This window comes from Phragmites australis, chromosome 15 (assembly GCF_958298935.1).
Source record: "Phragmites australis chromosome 15, lpPhrAust1.1, whole genome shotgun sequence".
NCBI lineage: Eukaryota > Viridiplantae > Streptophyta > Magnoliopsida > Poales > Poaceae > Phragmites > Phragmites australis.
In genome coordinates, this window is record NC_084935.1 from 28,307,420 (window position 1) to 28,327,106 (window position 19,687).

Sequence of the window (19,687 nt, forward strand, 5' to 3'; positions counted from 1 at the left end):
TATTGCACAAAACTTTCAGTTTCCTATTCTGAATGTTTTGTTGAGATGAATTAATCGACAACCCTTGATGCAAATGGTGTGATTACTCCAAAGTCTGCTCAACGTGATGGACCTGCTGCCACCTCGGCAAAGCGCAGCCAGAAGAATCAGCAGGGGATCCACCAACGTCCCTAGGGCAAATGGGCAGCTGAAATCCGAGACCCTAGTAAGGGTGTCCCTGTTTGGCTTGGAACTTACAACACCGTTGAGGAGATGAAATGGAGATATGAATATTTTTCGTGATAATATTGTTGATGTTTTGTCTTTTATCAGATAGTAGATTGATAATTCGTATTGTACATGAGAAAATACGAGAGTAGATTACTCATTTGCTACTTTAAATTTTTTTATTATAAAATTTTGTATTTCTTATCTTGCTACAAGTTCAAAATATTATAGTTACAAATACATACATACCGCACAACTCAATTATCGTATAATTAGAATCAAATATGAAAAACAATGAAAGAAAATGTTAAATAGATATAAATATACACTCAAAAAAACTAAAGGTATCATGAACATTACGCAATCAAGACAAACATCTAATTCACCTTAGAATCCAGGATGTCAAACAACTCTCAATTTTTCAACTCTTAATTTTTTTACAATCTACTCTTTAAAATCTACAATTTAAAAATTACTTTTCAAAATCTAAAACAAAAACAAACATACCTTGATTAGAGTGCAATCCAACGGTCCTGACCAACGTGGCTCCACCACCGTACCGAGAACGCGACAGCATTTAGCCATTTAGGTATACTAGTTTTCTGCCCGTGCGCTGTAACGGGAGAAATAACAAAGGAAGAAAGAAAGCACAAGACGAGAACTTGAGGCGCGCGGCGAGGTGCGCCTGGCGGCGGCGAGGTGCACCTGAGAGGCTCCAAAGGCACACGAGCTCCTGCTGCAGGTCCTCCCAGTGGACACAGACGATGAGCGGACGAAGGAGCAAGTAGAACAAAAGGCTAACGATACATCTATTAGGGATTTTTTAAGTATGAGCAAAGAAAAGCTTTGAAATTCATGCGTGGATGTAGTGATTCCTTGTTACAGGTGTAGGATCTTATCACATCGCTGCATTTGTATCCACAAGTACTGAGGAGCAATCTAAGTCCAAAACGGCTGAAGCTTGGTACATGAGGTGCATCAGCGGTTTCGTCCGTATGCAATCCATGACCAATTTATAACTTCTCAATTGCGGAATGAAGCAAACATGTTATAGCATGATAACCTATTCTTGAAATTCAACTGGAGGTGGTCTTTTTTCAGTAAGTTTGCAAACAACACCAACTGACACAAAGTTGGCAAAGAATATTATCACTCGACGTGCAAAGATATACTTTTTCTAGTTCTTCTCAAATTGATACAACACAAGGGATTGTATTATTCTGAGACTGCTCAACTCAGGCCCCAATTGACAAGGCTCCGGATCCTAACTTTTACTCCTCCGAAATCCATTTCTCAGAAAAAGCAACTACACTAATAGATCGACATAGAAGAGAGTAATATGCAGTAGGTACGAGGAAAACAAAAATGATATTTTTCTGCTTTACCTAATGAGGAGCATGAGATATTGTATTATTGAGACTAATATGATGATGTGGTGAATAACAAAAAAGGGAAAAATCCAGAGAAGTACTATATTAAGGTAAACAGCATCCGAGATAACGTTTAACAAACGGTACAATAGTCATAATAAATAAAATAAACAGTAAACGGTATAATAGTCATAAGCAAAAAATAATAGCACAACTAATCTCTCATTTCGAAATGATACACTATCTGATGCGTTTAACAAATTCTCGTACAACTTCAGGGATGTTGTCTTTAGATTCATTCCCATTGTATGTCAGCAGGTCAACTAGGAATTTATTCCTTAGTTTGTCCACATCCTGTAAGCGCATTATATTTCATTGTACTTGTCAAAAGAAGTGCATAACCAGATGACCAATTGCTTAATGTGAACCACAATGCTGTTGAGAACACTCACAGTGCAAATCGGTGGCTTTAGTTGTTTACCATTCCACGCGCGCATGAAGTTAATAACAAAAAACCCCAATCAAACCTGCAGAAGAATAAATTGTTACATCTACGTGGATAATCTAATTGATAGAACCGATGTTGTAAGAAATTTACCAATCTTTTATCTTTGGAACACAATTTGGTAGTATACGACGCCAATCACATACGTCGTCAATCCACGGGGGGTTTGCTACTTCCAGAGCTAGATTCAATTTATTGGAAATTTTGAGAGTTTTCAACAGATAAAAGCATATGGGTTCATGTCCTTTAAACCAATCCGGTATAGGCAATGGGTCCAATATTGATACACTTCTAGCCATCATGTCGAATGCAAATAGTATGAAATGTCTGTGCTGACATGTCGGTAATAGAATCTGCAAACAATAGTCACTACTATTAGGAGAAACTAAACCACGACACAAATAAACAACGAAACAAAATATACCAACTTACACGTACCAACTTGCACTGTGAAATATTGTACTTCATCCCAGGCCACGTATCAAACGTTTTTGCCAATAATTAGACATCAAGCTTCCTTTTATATTTTGGATGTCATCCAAAGTCACACAACAACTATGATAATAAAGAGAGCTCGTAAGATTATGTGCAAACAGAATGATTACATGAATATAATTTATTGTACCTAGAACTGAAGGTCCATGCAGTGATATTGTTCGTCCATTAACAGGTTGATCTCGTCGCAAGTGAACATCCTCACACCCATATTGAAACAATCCTTGTCTATAGGCTTTTGCACATCTATTATTTCTTGGACCTTTTTTAGGCTTAAGCTAATCGGTTGAGGCTTAGAGCTCCGAATCCATTCTTTCCTATAAAACAATATATTGCATTAGGTTCAATAATAAATTAGAATAATGTATATAAACAATACATATTATATGGAATTAGATAGACATACTCCAAAATCTCAGCATGTTCTATAGATATGATAAATTCTAAAACAATCAAACAGATATCATATTGATTAGGGAAGTCATAGCAAAACAAATATATCCAATGCACTCAACAAAAGGAACAAAATAATGGTAGCTGATAACTATTCACAGTAACTAGCAATTGAATAATTGAATAGAGAAATTTGTAGCCTGAGTACTGGTCATGGCACTATCTTGACCCTGATTTGGCACAGGGATTTTTTGCCTCTCGTACATATCACTTATGTGCAACCAACCAGAATTTTCATCTGGGGCCATGTTTTCCTTGTTGGGCATTGTAGTTCAACATTTACAAGGGCGGCTTCAGCTTTTTTCCTGTGATACGCTTCACAACGCCTTTTTAGTAATTCATCTTTTTCTTCGACAGACATTTGCGCATACCGGACCCTTGCCATTTGCCTCTTACGTTCTCTAGGATCTATACTGTTTAGCCCATCTGAAAAAGTACAACTGTATTTAATTATGGAGGATCAAACGAGACCTTTAGACAAAAGTTGATTTGAATTACTTGTGCTGGTGGTGTTGGATATGTCTCTGAATGGAGTACGATCGTCATTCTGATTCAAAGATGACATCTGCGAGGAAGACAATCAATGATAAGTCCACATGATAATCATTTAAATGCCCAACTTTGACTTCAACGAACAGACCAATAGTGTCCAGAGTTGTAATCTCAGGGAATAGAGACTGAAAACAGGAACCATCACTAAAATGCACAGCGCACATAAGTATATTGCATGAGCTCAAGATAGAATGGAGACACATCAACATTTTGAAAAGTATCATTCACCCAACAAACTCTGATTCAAATGCATACAACAGGACCTTAACGATAGCACCTTGTATGTTCAACTTTTCATGCATACAACTAACTCTGAAGATGGAGAAGGAACTGTACAAAACAATGCTATGAAATCAGTGCATCAGTGAGCATGGGCTGATTTGGAATTATACAGCTGATTTTTCTTTTACTCTCAAAGTATGACAGGTTTTGCTGGAAGAGACTATGAGTGAAGAGCTTTGGCCTTTTAAAATTGATTTTCTTTTCTTTGCACTCTCAGAGTATAAAAAATTTCAGAGTTTAGGTAAGACCTATGATATTGAAATCTAACATGCCATTCAAGAAACTTACCTTTTTATTTGGTTGTTGGCCAAACTATTTATTTAGCACACATCACATCATAGAGAATAGTAGAACAGAAGAATCGCCCAAACATATATTAATCTGAACTGCCACTCAGTCACAATTTCAGAAGATTACCTTTTCCTTTGGTGGTTGCTGCAATATTCCCTCTTTGTAAAATTCGAACCTTTTACTATTATCTAGTCTGCATTATGGGAGAACATAAGGCATCATCAGGCAAATGGAACTTGACAGCACATTCTAAATTTTGAACTGCTCAATCAAAAGAAATGTCACTGTGATATAAATAAAGCATAGATCATTAGTGTTTTAGCTGTTCTGTTATAACCCATATTGTTCTTTATGTCTAAACGCAATTGAGTCTAAAAGTTTAGAGTAGATTCTATCTTTAAAGCCAAGTTTATCCTCTTCTTAATTTCTTCTAGTGTCCTATATTGAGATCTCTGGTCTCTTTCTCTGAAAGTTGTGATGCAAATATGGGCAGATCAATGCAGTAAATACAGACTGGCCCAATTATGTTTGCTTGCTCGAACGTTTACCAGGTTTGCTCCATAGTCCTTTTGTTCATTCTACAGGTCTTGTTGGTGATACATTACCTGATTCCAACCTCTTTAATTTGTGTTTTGTTCTTTTTCATTATCATACAGAATTGCCATGTAACCCCAATGTGAAAAACAAAGGGACGAAAGCTTATGAGCAGGTCACATTTTTCCGATTCTTTGTTACAGAAATATCTTTAATTGGTCATCATAGAATTCATATAGATATCAAGAAGAAATTTGACATTTATGTGATTTCATTTAAGCAGATGGTCAGACTGCTACTTTTCTGTTTATGGAACTACGAACATGTAATCTGGGAAAAGTACACTCTTCTTATTTCTATCTCTGCAGAACACCTGATTCTTGCATGATTCCTAATGCCAAAGACTAACGTCGACGGAAAAGTATGCTATCTAAACTAACAGTAGCATATCATGTTACTCAAGAATTCACTAAGGAACTCATGAATCTAGACATGGGCATTCTTCGCCTAGGTTTCAATTAACAACTCAACAAGAATAGAAACATCGGCGCGCTCAGCTTATAGGAGAATGTTTGAAGGATGCACTCGCTTCCGGGGTTTCACGCTACTTCGAAAAGCTTGGGCCCCACCTAAGGTTAAGTTCTTCATGTGGCTCACCCTTCATGGTAGGCTTTGGACCGCTGTCAGAAGGTTTCGGCATGGCTTACAGAACAATGATGCTTGTGCTCACTGCTTGCAAGAGGCGGAGACAATTGATCATCTGTTTCTGCACTGCTCCTTTGCCAGACAGGTATGGTGGCGCCTGTTGGCCACCTCCCCCCCCCCCCCCTCCTGCGGGTCTGTCCATCCTCGATTGGGGGTATCATCTCTACGCCCAGGAGGCAGGTCTGCGCACTAAAGGCATTGCCTCTCTCTTACTGCTGGTCTACTGGAGGATCTGGTTATCTCGGAACCGCTTGGTGTTCGACAATGGCCAAATCTCTTTGGAAGCTGTTATAAATGCCATTAAGGAAGACATCAGGTTGTGGTGCAACGCAGGTGCAACACATCTGGCAGCGCTCAGAGCGTGTAGGCATTCCCTTATGTGAGCTTGGGCTTCAGCGGCTTGGCTACTTTATGGTTGCTCCATCATGTAATTGATTTGTCTATTTTTTTGTTTCTTCTCCTTTTTTCCTTTGTAGGCAGCGGATTCGCTCCGACTGCTGTTGTACCGGATTATTTTTTTCTATCTTAATTCAAAATGCGCAGCTCTCCTGCGTATTCGAGAAAAAAAAAAGAATAGAAACATCGGTAAAAGTGTCTCAACGGTACCTTGCTATCTAGATGCTTGCTGCTTTTTCATTTAGATAGGAAGAGGTAAAACTGGATGGAGTATTTATTTTTGGGATTACTGTAGTGATACAATATTTAATCTATTTCTAACAAATTGCAAGCTCGAAATTCTCCCAAAAGGAAGAATTGTTTGTGTGCTTGGATTTCAACTATTATGTGCCCTCTCCACCAGAGAACTTTCAGATTAAAACTGCATGCTGCTTTCCCAAGGCTGAAGGAAGTGTCCTAGCTATCATCAGCATCCTCACATGGTTTTCAGGCCATAATAACTTCATATGCAAATTTTATCAGGCTAATTTTATCAACCCAATATATACATAAATTCCAAGCTATCATTATCCCAACAAATCAGAATGACAATCATAACAACAATGAGACAGTAATGAGCGAACCAAAAGATTATAATTCACAGCACGAAATCAATTAGAACTCCACGCTGTACATTTGAACCATATAATTTATCCTAAATGGCAATTGAACAAACAATGGGTGTGCATAAAGAGGCCACATACCTTGCTGATTTGGAGGAGGTCGCCGTCGGCAGAAGATCGCAGCCCTAGGCACGGGATGATTTCAGCAGCGCGACTACGGTGAGGTAATACCGCAATCCTCGTGATGGCCGAGGAGTCCTCCGCCTGTGGAGGCGCTCGCTATGTGGCAGCGACCAGCGGGGGAGACAGACGTCAGTGCGGACGTGAGAAGTTACGGCGCAGGTGCGTGCGGCCGGCGATGAAGCAGACGCGGCAGTGGGGAGGATGTGGCTGCGGTCCGAGCCAGGGAGCCAGCGGCGTAGACGAGGTTGTCGTGCGTCGATCGCGGCGCAGGTGCGGCAGGCAAACAACAGCACGGACGAGGCGACGCTGGGGAGGACGGGGTCGCGCGCTAAGCCAGAGAGAACCGAGCAGGGAAGGCCTGCCTATGCAGAAGACGAGGAAGAGTGGGAGGGGAGGAGAGAGCCCAGGGGAAGGCCGGGGGGACGGGGGAGGCAGCCGGGCTTGAGGGAAGGGACGGTGCCAGCGGCGGCCGGCCATGTGGAGGAGCGGGAGTGGGCTGCCGGGGGAGGGAGACAGGGGGACGGTGCGGGGAGGAGGAAGAGGGGGAGGGGAGGAAAGAGCCAGGGGATGGCCGGGGAGGCAGCAGCCGTGCGTGAGGGAAGGGGGCGGACGAACGAATTCCTTGCGAACATATATATATATATATATATATATATATATATATATTATAGAAAGGATCTCTCCGTTGCGGAGCAAAGGCAAAACCCAAGAAAGAAGCCAGACGAAGGCAAACCCTAGCCGCCGCGTACGCCGTCCTCCCCCAGATCCGGCCCATCCGTCGGTCCCATGGCGCTGCGCGCTCTGGTCGGCAAGCTGAGGGTCCTCCCTGGGCGGGCGGGGGCCTCTCGCGCCTTCACCTCCAAGATGGTTCGTTCGCAGTCTCGCTCCCTCCCTCAGTTGTAATAAGCTCGCAGGACATAGATCTAAGATCTGTGTGCATACATGTGTGTTTTTATTTGATGGTCATTCAATCAATTATTCTCCTGTTTGAATCGCCATCCTGCGTGTAATCAGGCTAATTTTCTTGGTGGTAGCAATTGCCTCTAGTGTTTCCTTAGGGTTTGTCTGGATGAGTGGGGATTAGGCTCAATTTCTCCAGGTTGCGACGGAAAATGAAGTAATTCCTTCATCAATCCCTGCCCTATCCAAATTATGCCCTTTCTATAATTTGAGCGTCCATACTATTACAAACTTAGCACTTAAACCATCCGAGCCGATAATTCTTTTCCAAGAAGCACAAACTAATTAAAGATGACGGCTATTCATGGTCATGCTCCCTTCAAATGCTTATTAGTTTGATACTTTTGCATATTGTTTCGGTGATACTTCATTGCATTTATATTTGTTTCCTTGTTTTCAGTTAATATTTCAAACTGGAACTTTAGTTTAGTTTATAACAGGCTACCACTTCCTTAACAGACGAATTCAGATATTGATTTCTCTGTTCTATCTTTCTCTCTTCACATCCCTGATGTAATGTGATACTGTTTATACTTGAAAGATACAGCTTTCAAGCTTGAGCTTCTTCTAACATACCTCAAAGATGAGTGTTCAGAAACTTTCCATGAGTCTCACATTCAGCTGCTCCTTGTACATGGTTGCTCTATCTTTGGCACCTCAAAATCGCGTCCTTGTACTTCATAGAAAATTAGAAACAGAAATTTGCACCTTTGTTTAGCTCGGGGATCATTTTGTTAAATAGAAAACAATCTGTCAACCTTGGTAGAATAGGTAATGACGGAACTATGTGGCAAGTTACATAACATATACTGTGTCAGTACTCTTTATTCGTCAAAGCGAAAGGGGAAAAGATTGAAGATGCCATTATCAATCCTACTTGCACATGGACACGGATCAGCAGTGGTGCTCTATAACAGCAGCAGCCATGTTTTCCTTGCTCAACTATATGCGAATCTTTCCCATGTCAATGGTTTCACATTTCGCACGACCACACTGGGAACCACAGTGGGTAAAATCAACAGGCTTGCATGCTTTGCTCTTTTTTGCCTGTCTCAATGAAGTAATTTGTTTAGTAACATGTTTATTTATGAAGCTAGCTAGCGCCCGATGAATATAATTACTAAAATTGCACATGCAAAGTTTAGTGAGACTATAAGACAGGTTAACATCTGTGTGGTCGGTTTACGTTCATGATGAGAACGGGACCTGTTCTTCTCTTTAACTTTCAATTTGTAGGATAAGCAATGCAGCGATACGTCTTCAGGGTTAGCAAGTTCTCTTGAAGAGAAGGTTCGAGCCATCGTGGAAAGCATGGAAGAACGCGTGCGGTAGAAGCCCTAAGATTCTTACTTAGCATCTGATATTCTGATTCTTCCAACTCGAGGTAAAACTAGCATGCATCCAGTGCCTTTTCCTTGTCTTTTTTCTGAAGGCTTGCTGAGCTAGAGTCTAAGAGGTACAGGAGGAAGAACTACATCGTTGCAGCGCTGACTGCTTCTACTGGTGTTGGCTTTGTGGCATACCTTGTGTCATCTTTTGTTGAAGTTCTTGCAGATGCCTAGGGGATGGGAGCACTGCAGCAGTAAATACTCCTATCAAGTTTGACTATCTCAGCCTATATATTACTGGTGATATGTTGAAGCACTCTATTTATGGTGTATTTTCCAAGCGTATGCTATGTCAATTTGTGTGCGGTGTGTCGTGTTGGATGTCATGTTTTGAGAAAGCAAGTGAAAAGTATCTATTATGTCTTGTGTTAGATCGGTTAGAATGATTTGGAACTTTGGAAGTTATGATCACCATTTGGATGCTTTTTAAAATTTTCTTACTGAGTCTATATGAAAGTATGGTTGTGGTCAATGGGCAATGTGTATTTCTTGATGAGGTACAATATGCTATTTTTTAGAAATGATGCCAGGGGTTCTCCTGTTTCACTTGAGAAGTAGGTGGGTGCCCAGGTTCGGACCCAGTCTTGTGTTGTGCTCGACGGCAACAGCATACTCTGCCAACCGAACAAGCGCTAGTGTTCTTTTTCGTACGTGGGCTTGCGTACATGTGCACAGCTAGATCAAGAAGTATCTGAATAGTTTAAGCAGAAATGGCAGAGCCGGAAAGGCGTACCCAAAGCAGGGAAGATTGGGCCACGTTCTGGGGATTCAGATGATGTTGTTTACTGTGTTGCAATGATAGTTCTGCCATGAGTTGTCTCCAAATCAAGGAGCATCCAGCATTGGCTAATTTGTTCGTCCATATTCCCTAATCAACTCATGGGTGATCTTTTCATCTGATTTGTTTAAGATCATTTGTTTTGAGTTTTATCTTTTTCCTTCTGAGACGTTCTCGAAGTTGGTTGTCTTTGACTTGAGCCATTTTTGTTTTGTTGGAGGCTCATGTACCGTTTTCATTTTTATCTGAATGCAATGATATGCAATCCTCGCACACTTAAAAAAAAAAAAAGCAGATGCCCTCTCATTTGGTTCGCCTGTATGAGCCACTTGAGCACGCCGACTTTTTAATTAAAAAAACCGTCATGATGTAATGTAGAAGGAGAAGAGAAAAGATTGCTTGATCAGTTAATTCACCGAATAACAATTTTGACATTTGAAATTGTGCCTCCAGGCTAGGTGACTGAGATTTTGCTTTAGTCTCATTCACTTTTCATAACCGCTGTAACATCTATGAAAAACTACTACAGCATAAAAATACTTATTGCAACATGTAAGAAAACATATCGGCTTCTCTAATGTTGCAACAAGGACTAAGAAACTGCAACAAACTAAGTAATCATTGCGACAAATAAGAACTATTACAACATATAAAAATACCTATCGCAGCAAATACAAAAATAAGAAAAACTATTGCAACATACAAAAATAACTATTGCGCCATAAACAAATTCGACTGGGAGATAAGTACAATCTTAAGCGATTGAGAACTAGCAAATCTGTTTGAAATTTTCCCAGATGCGTAATTGCAACTCCATACTTGAGAGGAAGCCAGTTTGCCAGTGCATTTGTTTTCCACAAGACATTTTCAACTAACCTGTAAGGATGATACTAACAAGCAATAACTCGATCCGTCGCAAGCTCGCAATACTTAACCGCGACGAGGAGAGGAAGATGAGAGGCAGCTGTAGGCTGTAGCCAGGGTTAACACATGGTTGGGCTTGAGCGTAAGTTTGGAAGGGAAAATATTGAGTGGAAACCACATCTTCGGTGGAATCATAAAAATCCCTCCCAAACATATATGCAGTGATTTTGAAAAACTCTAAAAAAGAATTGCACATGTAGATTACGTGATCTTTAAAGAAGAGTTTAAAAATCATAATGCTCTCATCCAAGGGTCCAATCGGATGTTTCGTGTCGGACGGGTGAAGCACCGTCGTTCACAAATCCAACAACTTGAAGTATATTTGATCCCATCGCCATCTAAAATGACGGGACCCGAAATCCCTTTCCACCACAACTCCACAGTCTGTCACAAGCTCACATCTCACCTCTCCCTCGAGTCACTTGCTCTCGTTTTCATCCCCTTGTATCTCTCTCCGCCTACCTCCTTCCATCTTCTCAGGCAATGAGAATCTTTTCCTCCACCACAACGGAGCTCTAGCGAGCCATCACCGGCTGAAATAAGGTGTCTGATGGTAGCGTTTGGATCGGATATCCAGACGCTAGCAATCATTACTACAGAAAATATTATCATCGTCAGTTCTAAAACTGATAGTGATTAGTCGGCAGTGATACTTGGTAGCATCACTACCAGTTTTAGAACTAAAAGGTTTATTTATTTATTTATTTGCACTCAATGAACCCCGTGACTATTGTGAGAGTCTAACATATGAATATATATAGAAAATTAAATGCACACGCAATTTGTCAGAGTTGAACTCGCGACATCAACTCTCACGTGAAGTTTTCTTATCATCTCACCTTACAATTTTAATTGATGGATATAGAGTAATTTATTCTTTTAATTTTTCCTATCCAAATATTTGGATAATTATTTGGGTATTTATATTTCTTCAAATGAAAACATTATCAATAACAAAGTTGTAGATCTCGTCAAGAGATACAATTTTTATATAAAATTTGTTTCTATCTGATTCTGTATAAAAAAAAGTTATAAATTTCCGAAGATGAAATATCTATCATTATCATTATCGGTTCATAATAAAAACTACCAGTGATACTCCCTCCACTGTTACTGCAGGTTCATAATATGAACTGGTAGTAAAAAATTTATTTTCACTATTGATTTTTGATATAAACCGACAATAATAATATTAGTGTTAGTTCTTAACATGAACTTTTTTTTTAAGTTCCTTTTGCAAAAAATTGTTCTTTAGTTCCTAACATGAACTGACAATAATAATTATTTTTATTGTCGGTTCTTCGTTGGATGGACATTTAAGTACCGATTGGCAGTTCTTGATAAAAACCGATAGGAATACAATATTATTGTTAATTATATCTGAACCCGTAGCGATAGGAGGGAAAGAAGAGTGTTTTTTGGAATGAGTGCCCATATGGATACCCCTAATTGTAAAAGCATCAGAAATAATAAAGTAGCGTCCCACCTACATCGTGTAGCTGTTCGTGTGGTTTTATCTACTATTCTTATTGTGTTGACAGATACTGTAGCATATATAATGTGATTTGTAACATCTGACACGAATGCCATGGTTTTTTTGTGACACCAGCAGTCCTGTTTTCCTTGCTCAAGTACGTGCAAAATATATTCTAAAAAACCAGCATGCCCTATTTCCTCTCTTCTCCTTGTGTCAAAGGAGTGCTTTGTTAGAAACGTGTATAGTTTATTGAGACGTTAAAAAAGACAGGGTAGCACCAGCGTTGGATCCATTTAATTTCACGATATATATGAGAAAGGCATATGATCATTTGTTTAACTTTGAGCTGCAGGATACGTCAGGGAGCGAACGATATAGACGTCTTATAGATCCTACCAAATATAAGAATATCGAAGAGCTGAGTCGAGCCATCAGGCCACTGATGGAACGAGAAATGAAGACCTGAGTCGAGCCATCGAGCCCTACTATCCTTTCTTGGCATCTGACAATCTGAATTTCCTATTCATCAACCATCCTAACATGCATCCATGCCCTTTCCTTGATCCTTTTTTGAAGGCGTGACTGGGAGGAGTTTCAGAAGCAGATGAAAGTCTACAGGAGGAATAATACGGTGCTGATCGCTATTACTAGCTTAGGTTCCCTGGGGTTCCTTGCTACACGCTGTGTTGTTTATCTTGTTGAAGAGTAGGGAAGGAGGGGAGCAACAAATACTCCTAACCAGTTTGACTGTCTAAGGCATATATAATGTGACTCTTATGTAAAAGAACTCTATATATGGTTTGTTTTCCAAGAGTATGTAGTGCTGACTGTCAGTTTATGTGCTATGCAATATTTATTTAATATGTTTTCCAAGGGTATGTAGTGCTGACTGTCAGTTTATGTGTTGTGCAATATTTATTTAATTTGTCTGTACTGGTTTGTGTTGAACGGTAAGAATGAATGAATCGGCTGTTATGATCGTCATATCGATGTTTTTCTCTGTTTTCTCCCTGAGTCTATATGAAAGTGTAGCTTAATTTGGTCAATGGGCATGCTTGTTGCTTCACTGGTTTGTGTTTAAAAATGGACAGGTTAGGCAGACCGAAAGAGTCGATGAGCACGATGTGCTTCAATTTCTTGCAATGGAGGTGAACATCCTGCATGCATGCCATGGCTGTCCTTTTGCCTGCTTAAGCCGCTCTTCTTTTCTATGGCCTTTGTGTGTGCAAAGCTAGATCGCAAGTGCTGATTAATCTGAACATGTGAAAGGGACAAGTTGACAACGCAAATTGAGAAATGGCAAAGGCAGCTGAAGATCCAAACAGATCGTTGACGGTTCCTTGAAGAGGAAAGGAAAATGGGGCCAGGTCTACTACACATTTGCAAAGATATTTTTCCTGCCGCCGCGAGTGGCCCTCAAATCAAGAAGCATTCGGCCATTGGCCAATTTAATTATTTGAACCTCGTGGTCCGGCGGTCCAAGCACGCCTTCAAATCAAGGGGCTTCCTGGCGAGGTGTCGGCAGCTGTGCTAGGCTCCGACAACCTGCCGGCGAGGTTCGAGCACTGCAGGTGGTTGCTGGCTGGGCTCATGTCCTCCAGGCGAAGGCGCTCGCTGCCGCTGCCGGGTTACGCACCGGCTGGTGCTCCTGTCGTCGCCCTGGTGGATTGTGTGCTCGTGCCTTCATGCACGTTTTGCAGGTGGATTGGCAGTGCGCGCGTTGCGGCACATCACACAGGTTTTCAGCGCGGAGGCGGTCGATGCTGGACAAGCTGTTTGCTGGCCTGTTCTACGCGCCAAGCATCCCAGTGGCACTACGTAGTGGCCCGGTGGCTGCCTCGGCAGCGTGGTAAGGCATATCGACGGCACGGTGGCGGGTCGGCACTGTGGTGGTGCTCTCTGTTGTGTTGGTCGGGACATCATCATTGCTTATGGTGCTATGTTGTGCATAACTTCGTGTGCTCCCCGTTTTGCAGTTGGAGGGTTCGCCGGCTGCTCCTCTCCAGTGCCCCATGGGATTGCAGTCGTCAGTCATCCCTGTCTCGCGGTGGCCACATCTGGGCCTCCCACTGCTACTTGCGCTTCTCCTTTTATTGGATTTATCTCCTTCCCCCAGATTCGTCCCGTGGGGAGCCCAATGTCGTGGTGATAGCTCAGGTGCGACGCTTGCAGGTGGGGATGGCGGCCGCTTTCTCGGTGGTTGGGTGGGGGGCTTCGGACGAAAGCCCTGCTCGGCTTTCTACCGACACCGATGACGGTGACGCCTTCAGGCGCCACTCTCCCTCCCTGGAGGCATTGTCAAGAACCCATCTGCCCTCCCACACTCGCACTCGAGGATTTGGACTCTCTGGGTGAAAACCCAGCTTCAAGCATATGGAGCGACGATGGTGGTGTCCTCGGACGTCATGCCCTCCTTGGTGACTTCGCTTTGGAGGTCGCTTCCTTAGTTCCGAGCGGTATTTCGGTTTTGGCGTGGACCTGGTCACTCTCGACGGCGGACTTCTAATGCTTGGAGTTTTTCTTTCTTCAATGAGTTGTTGCCTCAAACTGTATTGCTCTCCACCTCTAGGCACTCGGCTAATGTGTGTTAGGCTAGCTGTGTAGTGGTGAAGTTGGAGCTGTTGTGTCACCGATTCTACAGAGCTCGGCAACAATGACATGACGCACGGTTATCCCTGCGGAGGTATCAGTGGTGGCCTTTGGGGCATGGGTATGGCGAGTTTGAGATAGTTGTGATGATTTCGCTGTAGAAAGTCGGAGCTGCTCTTGCTTGGCAATGATAACCTATGGCGGACCCAAACAGTTGTCATCCTAACGTTTTGTCGTTTTCTCGATTTTCCCTCTAATTAACCAAGCAATTGTATAGCTTTTGGATCCGATTTTCCTCATAAACTAAGTCAATTCTCTTCTTCTAATATAATTTCAATAATACTACTGTCCTTTTGAAAAAATATGCCCAGCAAAGCACAACCTTGAGATTTGAAGTGTTGGCATAATTGCGAGTCCCTAAGCTACTTGAAAGCTAGGAAGACAATTAGCAGCTGGTGTGCCTTGCTTTATTCTCCATAAATTCTATATTTTCTCAACTTGCATGAAAGGAGGATGCATGCATGATTCCTAGTAGTGCTTTGCTTTCTTTTGTTGACAAGGGAGGAAGGAAAATATATCTCAGCTTGCATAGTTCATTATACACTGTATTCACTTATGATCAACTAAATTTAACAAATATTTTCATATGTGTCGCAAAATTTAAATCCATGCGAATTCTGCAATCATTCTCTAGCTGGCTCGTGTTCCAGCGGTACCGTTTCTTTAATTTTTGCCTGATCCGTCAGTAGTTGATTAATTAGTGGGTCGCACACAAGTAGCAATCGATCCTCTACTGATCCGACATTGAAGAAGCATCGATCCTATTCGCCAAATTAACGCTGCTGGCCTCGTCCGGCAAACTGCATACGGCAGGCAATGTGCCGATTCCTGAAATCCGGCCACTTGAAGGCAGACCAGCCCTCAACTGGCAGGAATGGAACATCTCGTGACGGAGCGAGTGGCACTACTATAAAAACTATTTCTTGACATATTTAGAGTAATTTTTTACAGACGGTTTATTTAAAAAACCGTTTGAACCATTGGCGAGGACCTCCTGCCATTACGGACCGCCTGTGAAAATATATTTTTACAGTCGATTTCTTATGTGAACCGCCTATGATAATAGATTATTATCACAGACAGTTCATATAAGAAACCGTCTGTAAAAATAGTCATTTTCATTCATTAAAAAATTTATAACTTTTGTATATGAAGTCGGATGATGAAAAAATCTATATGAAAATTGTAGCTCTCGATGAGATCTACAATTTTGTAGTTGATATTTTTTTTATTTGAAGTCATTTAGATATACAAATAATCATTTGAAGTTTCAAATGATTATTTAAATATTTAAATGACTTCAAATGAAAAAAAATTCACTGCAAAGTTGTACATCTCGTCGAAGGCTACAATTTTCATTAAACTTTATCCTCATCTAACTTCGTATAAAAAAGTTATGAATTTTTGAAGATAAATTATCATCTATTTATACAGGCGGTTTCTTATGTAAGGTCCGTTTAAGGAATCGCATGTGGAAATAAGTGATAGTTTATCTTTAAAAATTCATAACTTTTTCATACGAAGTTGGATGAGAATAAAATTTATATGAAAATTGTAGCTCTCGACGAGATCTACAACTTTGTAGTTGATTTTTTTTTATTTGAAGTCATTTAGATGCCCAAATAATCATTTAAAGTTTCGGATTGCAGATATCAAAAGAATTACATATGCTCATATGTTCAGTAGTCGTTCTCTGGTGTGATGGTGGGGAGGTTTCGCGCGACCCGATAGGTTTCGAGTTCGAGTGCCAAAAACCGCGTAGCGTGCGTATTTCGCGCGAAAGAACACGTGACTTGTGACTTGCGACTTCACGACCATGTGGGGTTCCTGGTCGGTCAAAAAAAATTGTTTTTTTTCGGTTCAAAAAATATCGATTGAGGAACCGATTATCGCAGGCGATCCGCTTAAAGAACCGCCTGTGGAAACCTATTTTCACAGGCGGTTCCTTAAGTGAACCGCCTGTGGTAATAGATTTCCACAGACGGTCACTTTTGCGCCTGTAGAAATCATTCATTTCTATAGACCTTCGATCGCAGGCGGGTGCACTAAACGCCTGTGAAAACGAGTTATCACCCGCCTCTATAAATAATTTTTGTAGTAGCGTGGCGTCGCGCCACATGTCAGCATGCTAGCAGCTGACAAAAGGATTTGTTCATATTTTTTATGGTCATTTATAAAAAATGTGATGATCATTTATGTTGATTTAAGTTTTAAAAATAAAGTGACAGAAGAAAATATAGTACGCTGCAATCAAGAAAGATGATCAAAGCTAATTTTTTCATATTATAGGAGAGAGGAAGGAACAGGGGATCAACTTTGATTATAGATTGGTTGATCGTGTAAGATGTACGGTGGAGATCATTTGAATTTATCATAACTCATCTATTTTATAGGAGTATAGATAAATAATAACTCGTGTGTATATATATAGAAGTCCAATACTCTCTCTCTTTGTCTCCTTTCACTTAATTTCTCTCTTCTTTCCTATATTATTCATGTGTATTCTTCCTACAACCATACACCACACCCCTAGCGACATATCATGTATGTTGATATCTTGTGAAAATTCAAATTCACATTGCATGTGATAGTATAAAACCACTAACAAAACTACTCTCTCTGATCCCAAATATATTCATTTAGATTGATGTAAGTCAAACTTTTTTATCGTTAACCTTCAATAGCTTAAAAATCACAGAGATTGGTACTATTAGGTTTATGTTGCTAGATTTATTATGAATGATGTATTCATAATATATAACTCCATATTTAAAATAAATAGTTTTATAGATATTATTAGTCAAAATAACATATTAGAGACTATATCGTTGTCTTAATAAACTTATATCTGGGATCGAAGGGAATAGCACTTAAATTAAATGAGGTATTCGTATAAAAAAAAACTAGCACCTGTGATTGATTTCCTTAAAGAAAAACACTAATGAAATGAAAACGATATCCGCACAAGTTGACAAAAAAGATTGAAGCAACCCATGAAACCATCAGTGAGGCCGCGCGACGGGCCCACCAACGACGGCGACGGACTTGGTGGTCGCTCTTGCGCGGCGCGCCCGGCGTGGTGTCCTCTCCGGCGCAGCCGCAGCGTCGAAACCGTTTCGCCCTCGTCGTCGCCACGTCGGCATGCAGCGGGGAGAGACACACGCGGGCTGTCGGCAGCAGAGGGCGTCCCCTCCACGTGGCGTGCAGCGAAAGCGGAAGCAGTACCATACCCGGGCCCACACGCCAGCGCCTTATCCACCGGGCCGTTTCAACCTCTCTCTCCGAAAATTGTTGGACAGAAATGCCCCTGCTCTCCTGCCACGTGGCCCGGCAGCCTAGGTTTCATCTCCTTCTGTTCCTCCCGTTTCTTTTTTGACGCATGAGTGCGACAAATCTTAGCTTTTTTAAAAAAACAGGCGTCTGGATTACGATACGAGCAAAGACACACGCTTATTAGAATGGGGAGAAATACTATAGTTAAAATTGAACGCATAAGTTGAAGGGGTAGCCAAATTGTTTCGCAGCAATTTTAAATTTGGTGCAATCTGAAACAAGGTGAATTTTGACCGAAATTTAGTTGTTCCCCGGGGGGGAAAGGAGACAAAGAAAGGTAGTTGTTTTTAGAAAAGCCCAATATACGCGATCATCAAATCGTCGGCTGAGTGCTACGCAATGGTCGAATTACCATGGTTGCTATTCATCACCGGCCGAAAATAAATAATATTGTTCAAATCCATCATGCAGCATTTAATGTGTAGCTAAAGTACTTGAGAGGGAATTATATTGATCAATTTTTTAAGTTGTACTACCGCTCTACGTCTATGTTAGTTATATCATGTTTTCAATGGTGTTCCTGTAAAGCATGCCAACATTACATGCCGCCAAAACCTGAAGTTATGCTCTCAGCTATCAGAATACTATAGAATTCTTTGCTTTCCGGCTGAAGCTACCTTCCAACTTTCAACTTAGGGATGGCAACGGATCTGATCGGATATGAGCGAAGCAGATCTATACTTAACTCGAGATCTAAACTTGGTTACCTGATTTGTACCGCAAAGCGTGACGGGTTTAATATTGTACTCGTGCCAATGCTTGCTGAGTACCCGATACGCGTGGGTTGTCACGAGTATTTTTTTTTGGAAGAAATTAACATAGTTTGAGCTAATCGAGAGATCATGCCTTGAAATTCTTTAGTTTTGTACATAGAAGTTGCAGATTCTTCTCGTCATCATTCGTTCACAGAACCTCAACCAAGTGTGTCATGAGAAGCTTTTTCTCAACAATATGACAAGCAAAAAGACAATATAAAATACTATTGACGGTTCTGAACAATGAATTGTTTTAAGTTCATAGTCTAATAGGAGGCAAAATCATAATACTATCTTAGATCAAATAAACATTATAATTAGAACTTGTCTTACGAAAAATTAGACAGTCATACATACAAGAAAAAAATTAAAGAGAAAAAATAGGATGTTAGGGGTGTGCTTCACCGGATACCCGTGGTCGGATTGTAAAACCCACATTCGACCCACGATTTTCACGAGTACCTGAATCGTTGTATCCATAGGTAAAATCTCAAACCCGTGTCTATACCCATAAGTACCCAAACCCATTGATAAAATTGCCATCCATGTTCCAAACAAATCTTACTCTCAACTTTTCAAGTTCTCGGTGCTTCATGTGGACATGCAAAAAAAAAAAAAAAAGCTCTAGTAAGTTGTAAACCCATCACGGATTGGAGGATAAATTTTTCACTCGATTAGGAAGTCAAAAGAGGATCCCGTTCCCCTTGCAAAAGCAAAAGTCTAATAAAAGCAACAATGCCTAAAACTAAAAAAGAAAAAGAAAAAAAAGAAAGACAGCGAAGCTTTGAACTCAAAAGAGAGGCATAAGGGCAATCTAGACATTTACACATCTCAACCCATTCTTCTTC

The 19,687-nt window shown here is 40.9% G+C and overlaps 1 protein-coding gene and 1 long non-coding RNA gene across 2 annotated transcripts; one reads left to right on the top strand and one right to left on the bottom strand.

Annotated features, from left to right (window-relative positions):
* Positions 1-2,531: 2,531 nt before the first annotated feature.
* Positions 2,532-6,989, bottom strand: LOC133893501 (uncharacterized). Its single transcript, XR_009904523.1, has 5 exons — positions 6,534-6,989; positions 4,282-4,348; positions 3,529-3,595; positions 2,708-3,456; positions 2,532-2,637 (listed from the first exon to the last, which is right to left on the bottom strand). It is a non-coding gene; the product is annotated as an uncharacterized LOC133893501 (long non-coding RNA).
* Positions 6,990-7,252: 263 nt separating this feature from the next.
* Positions 7,253-9,395, top strand: LOC133891947 (uncharacterized). The gene is made up of 3 exons (XM_062332668.1): positions 7,253-7,442; positions 8,772-8,863; positions 8,968-9,395. The coding sequence occupies exons 1-3, from the start codon at positions 7,362-7,364 to the stop codon at positions 9,095-9,097; spliced, it is 303 nt and encodes a 100-aa protein (XP_062188652.1). The 5' UTR covers positions 7,253-7,361; the 3' UTR covers positions 9,098-9,395.
* The last annotated feature ends 10,292 nt before the right edge of the window (positions 9,396-19,687 follow it).

Excerpts from the sequence above, each read along its gene's own strand:
- LOC133891947 (XM_062332668.1), top strand. The coding sequence starts at position 7,362 with ATGGCGCTGCGCGCTCTGGTCGGCAAGCTGAGGGTCCTCCCTGGGCGG. Across the intron at positions 7,443-8,771 it reads GCGCCTTCACCTCCAAGATG|GATAAGCAATGCAGCGATAC; the intron begins GTTCGTTCGCAG and ends TTCAATTTGTAG. Across the intron at positions 8,864-8,967 it reads AGCATGGAAGAACGCGTGCG|GCTTGCTGAGCTAGAGTCTA; the intron begins GTAGAAGCCCTA and ends TTTTTTCTGAAG.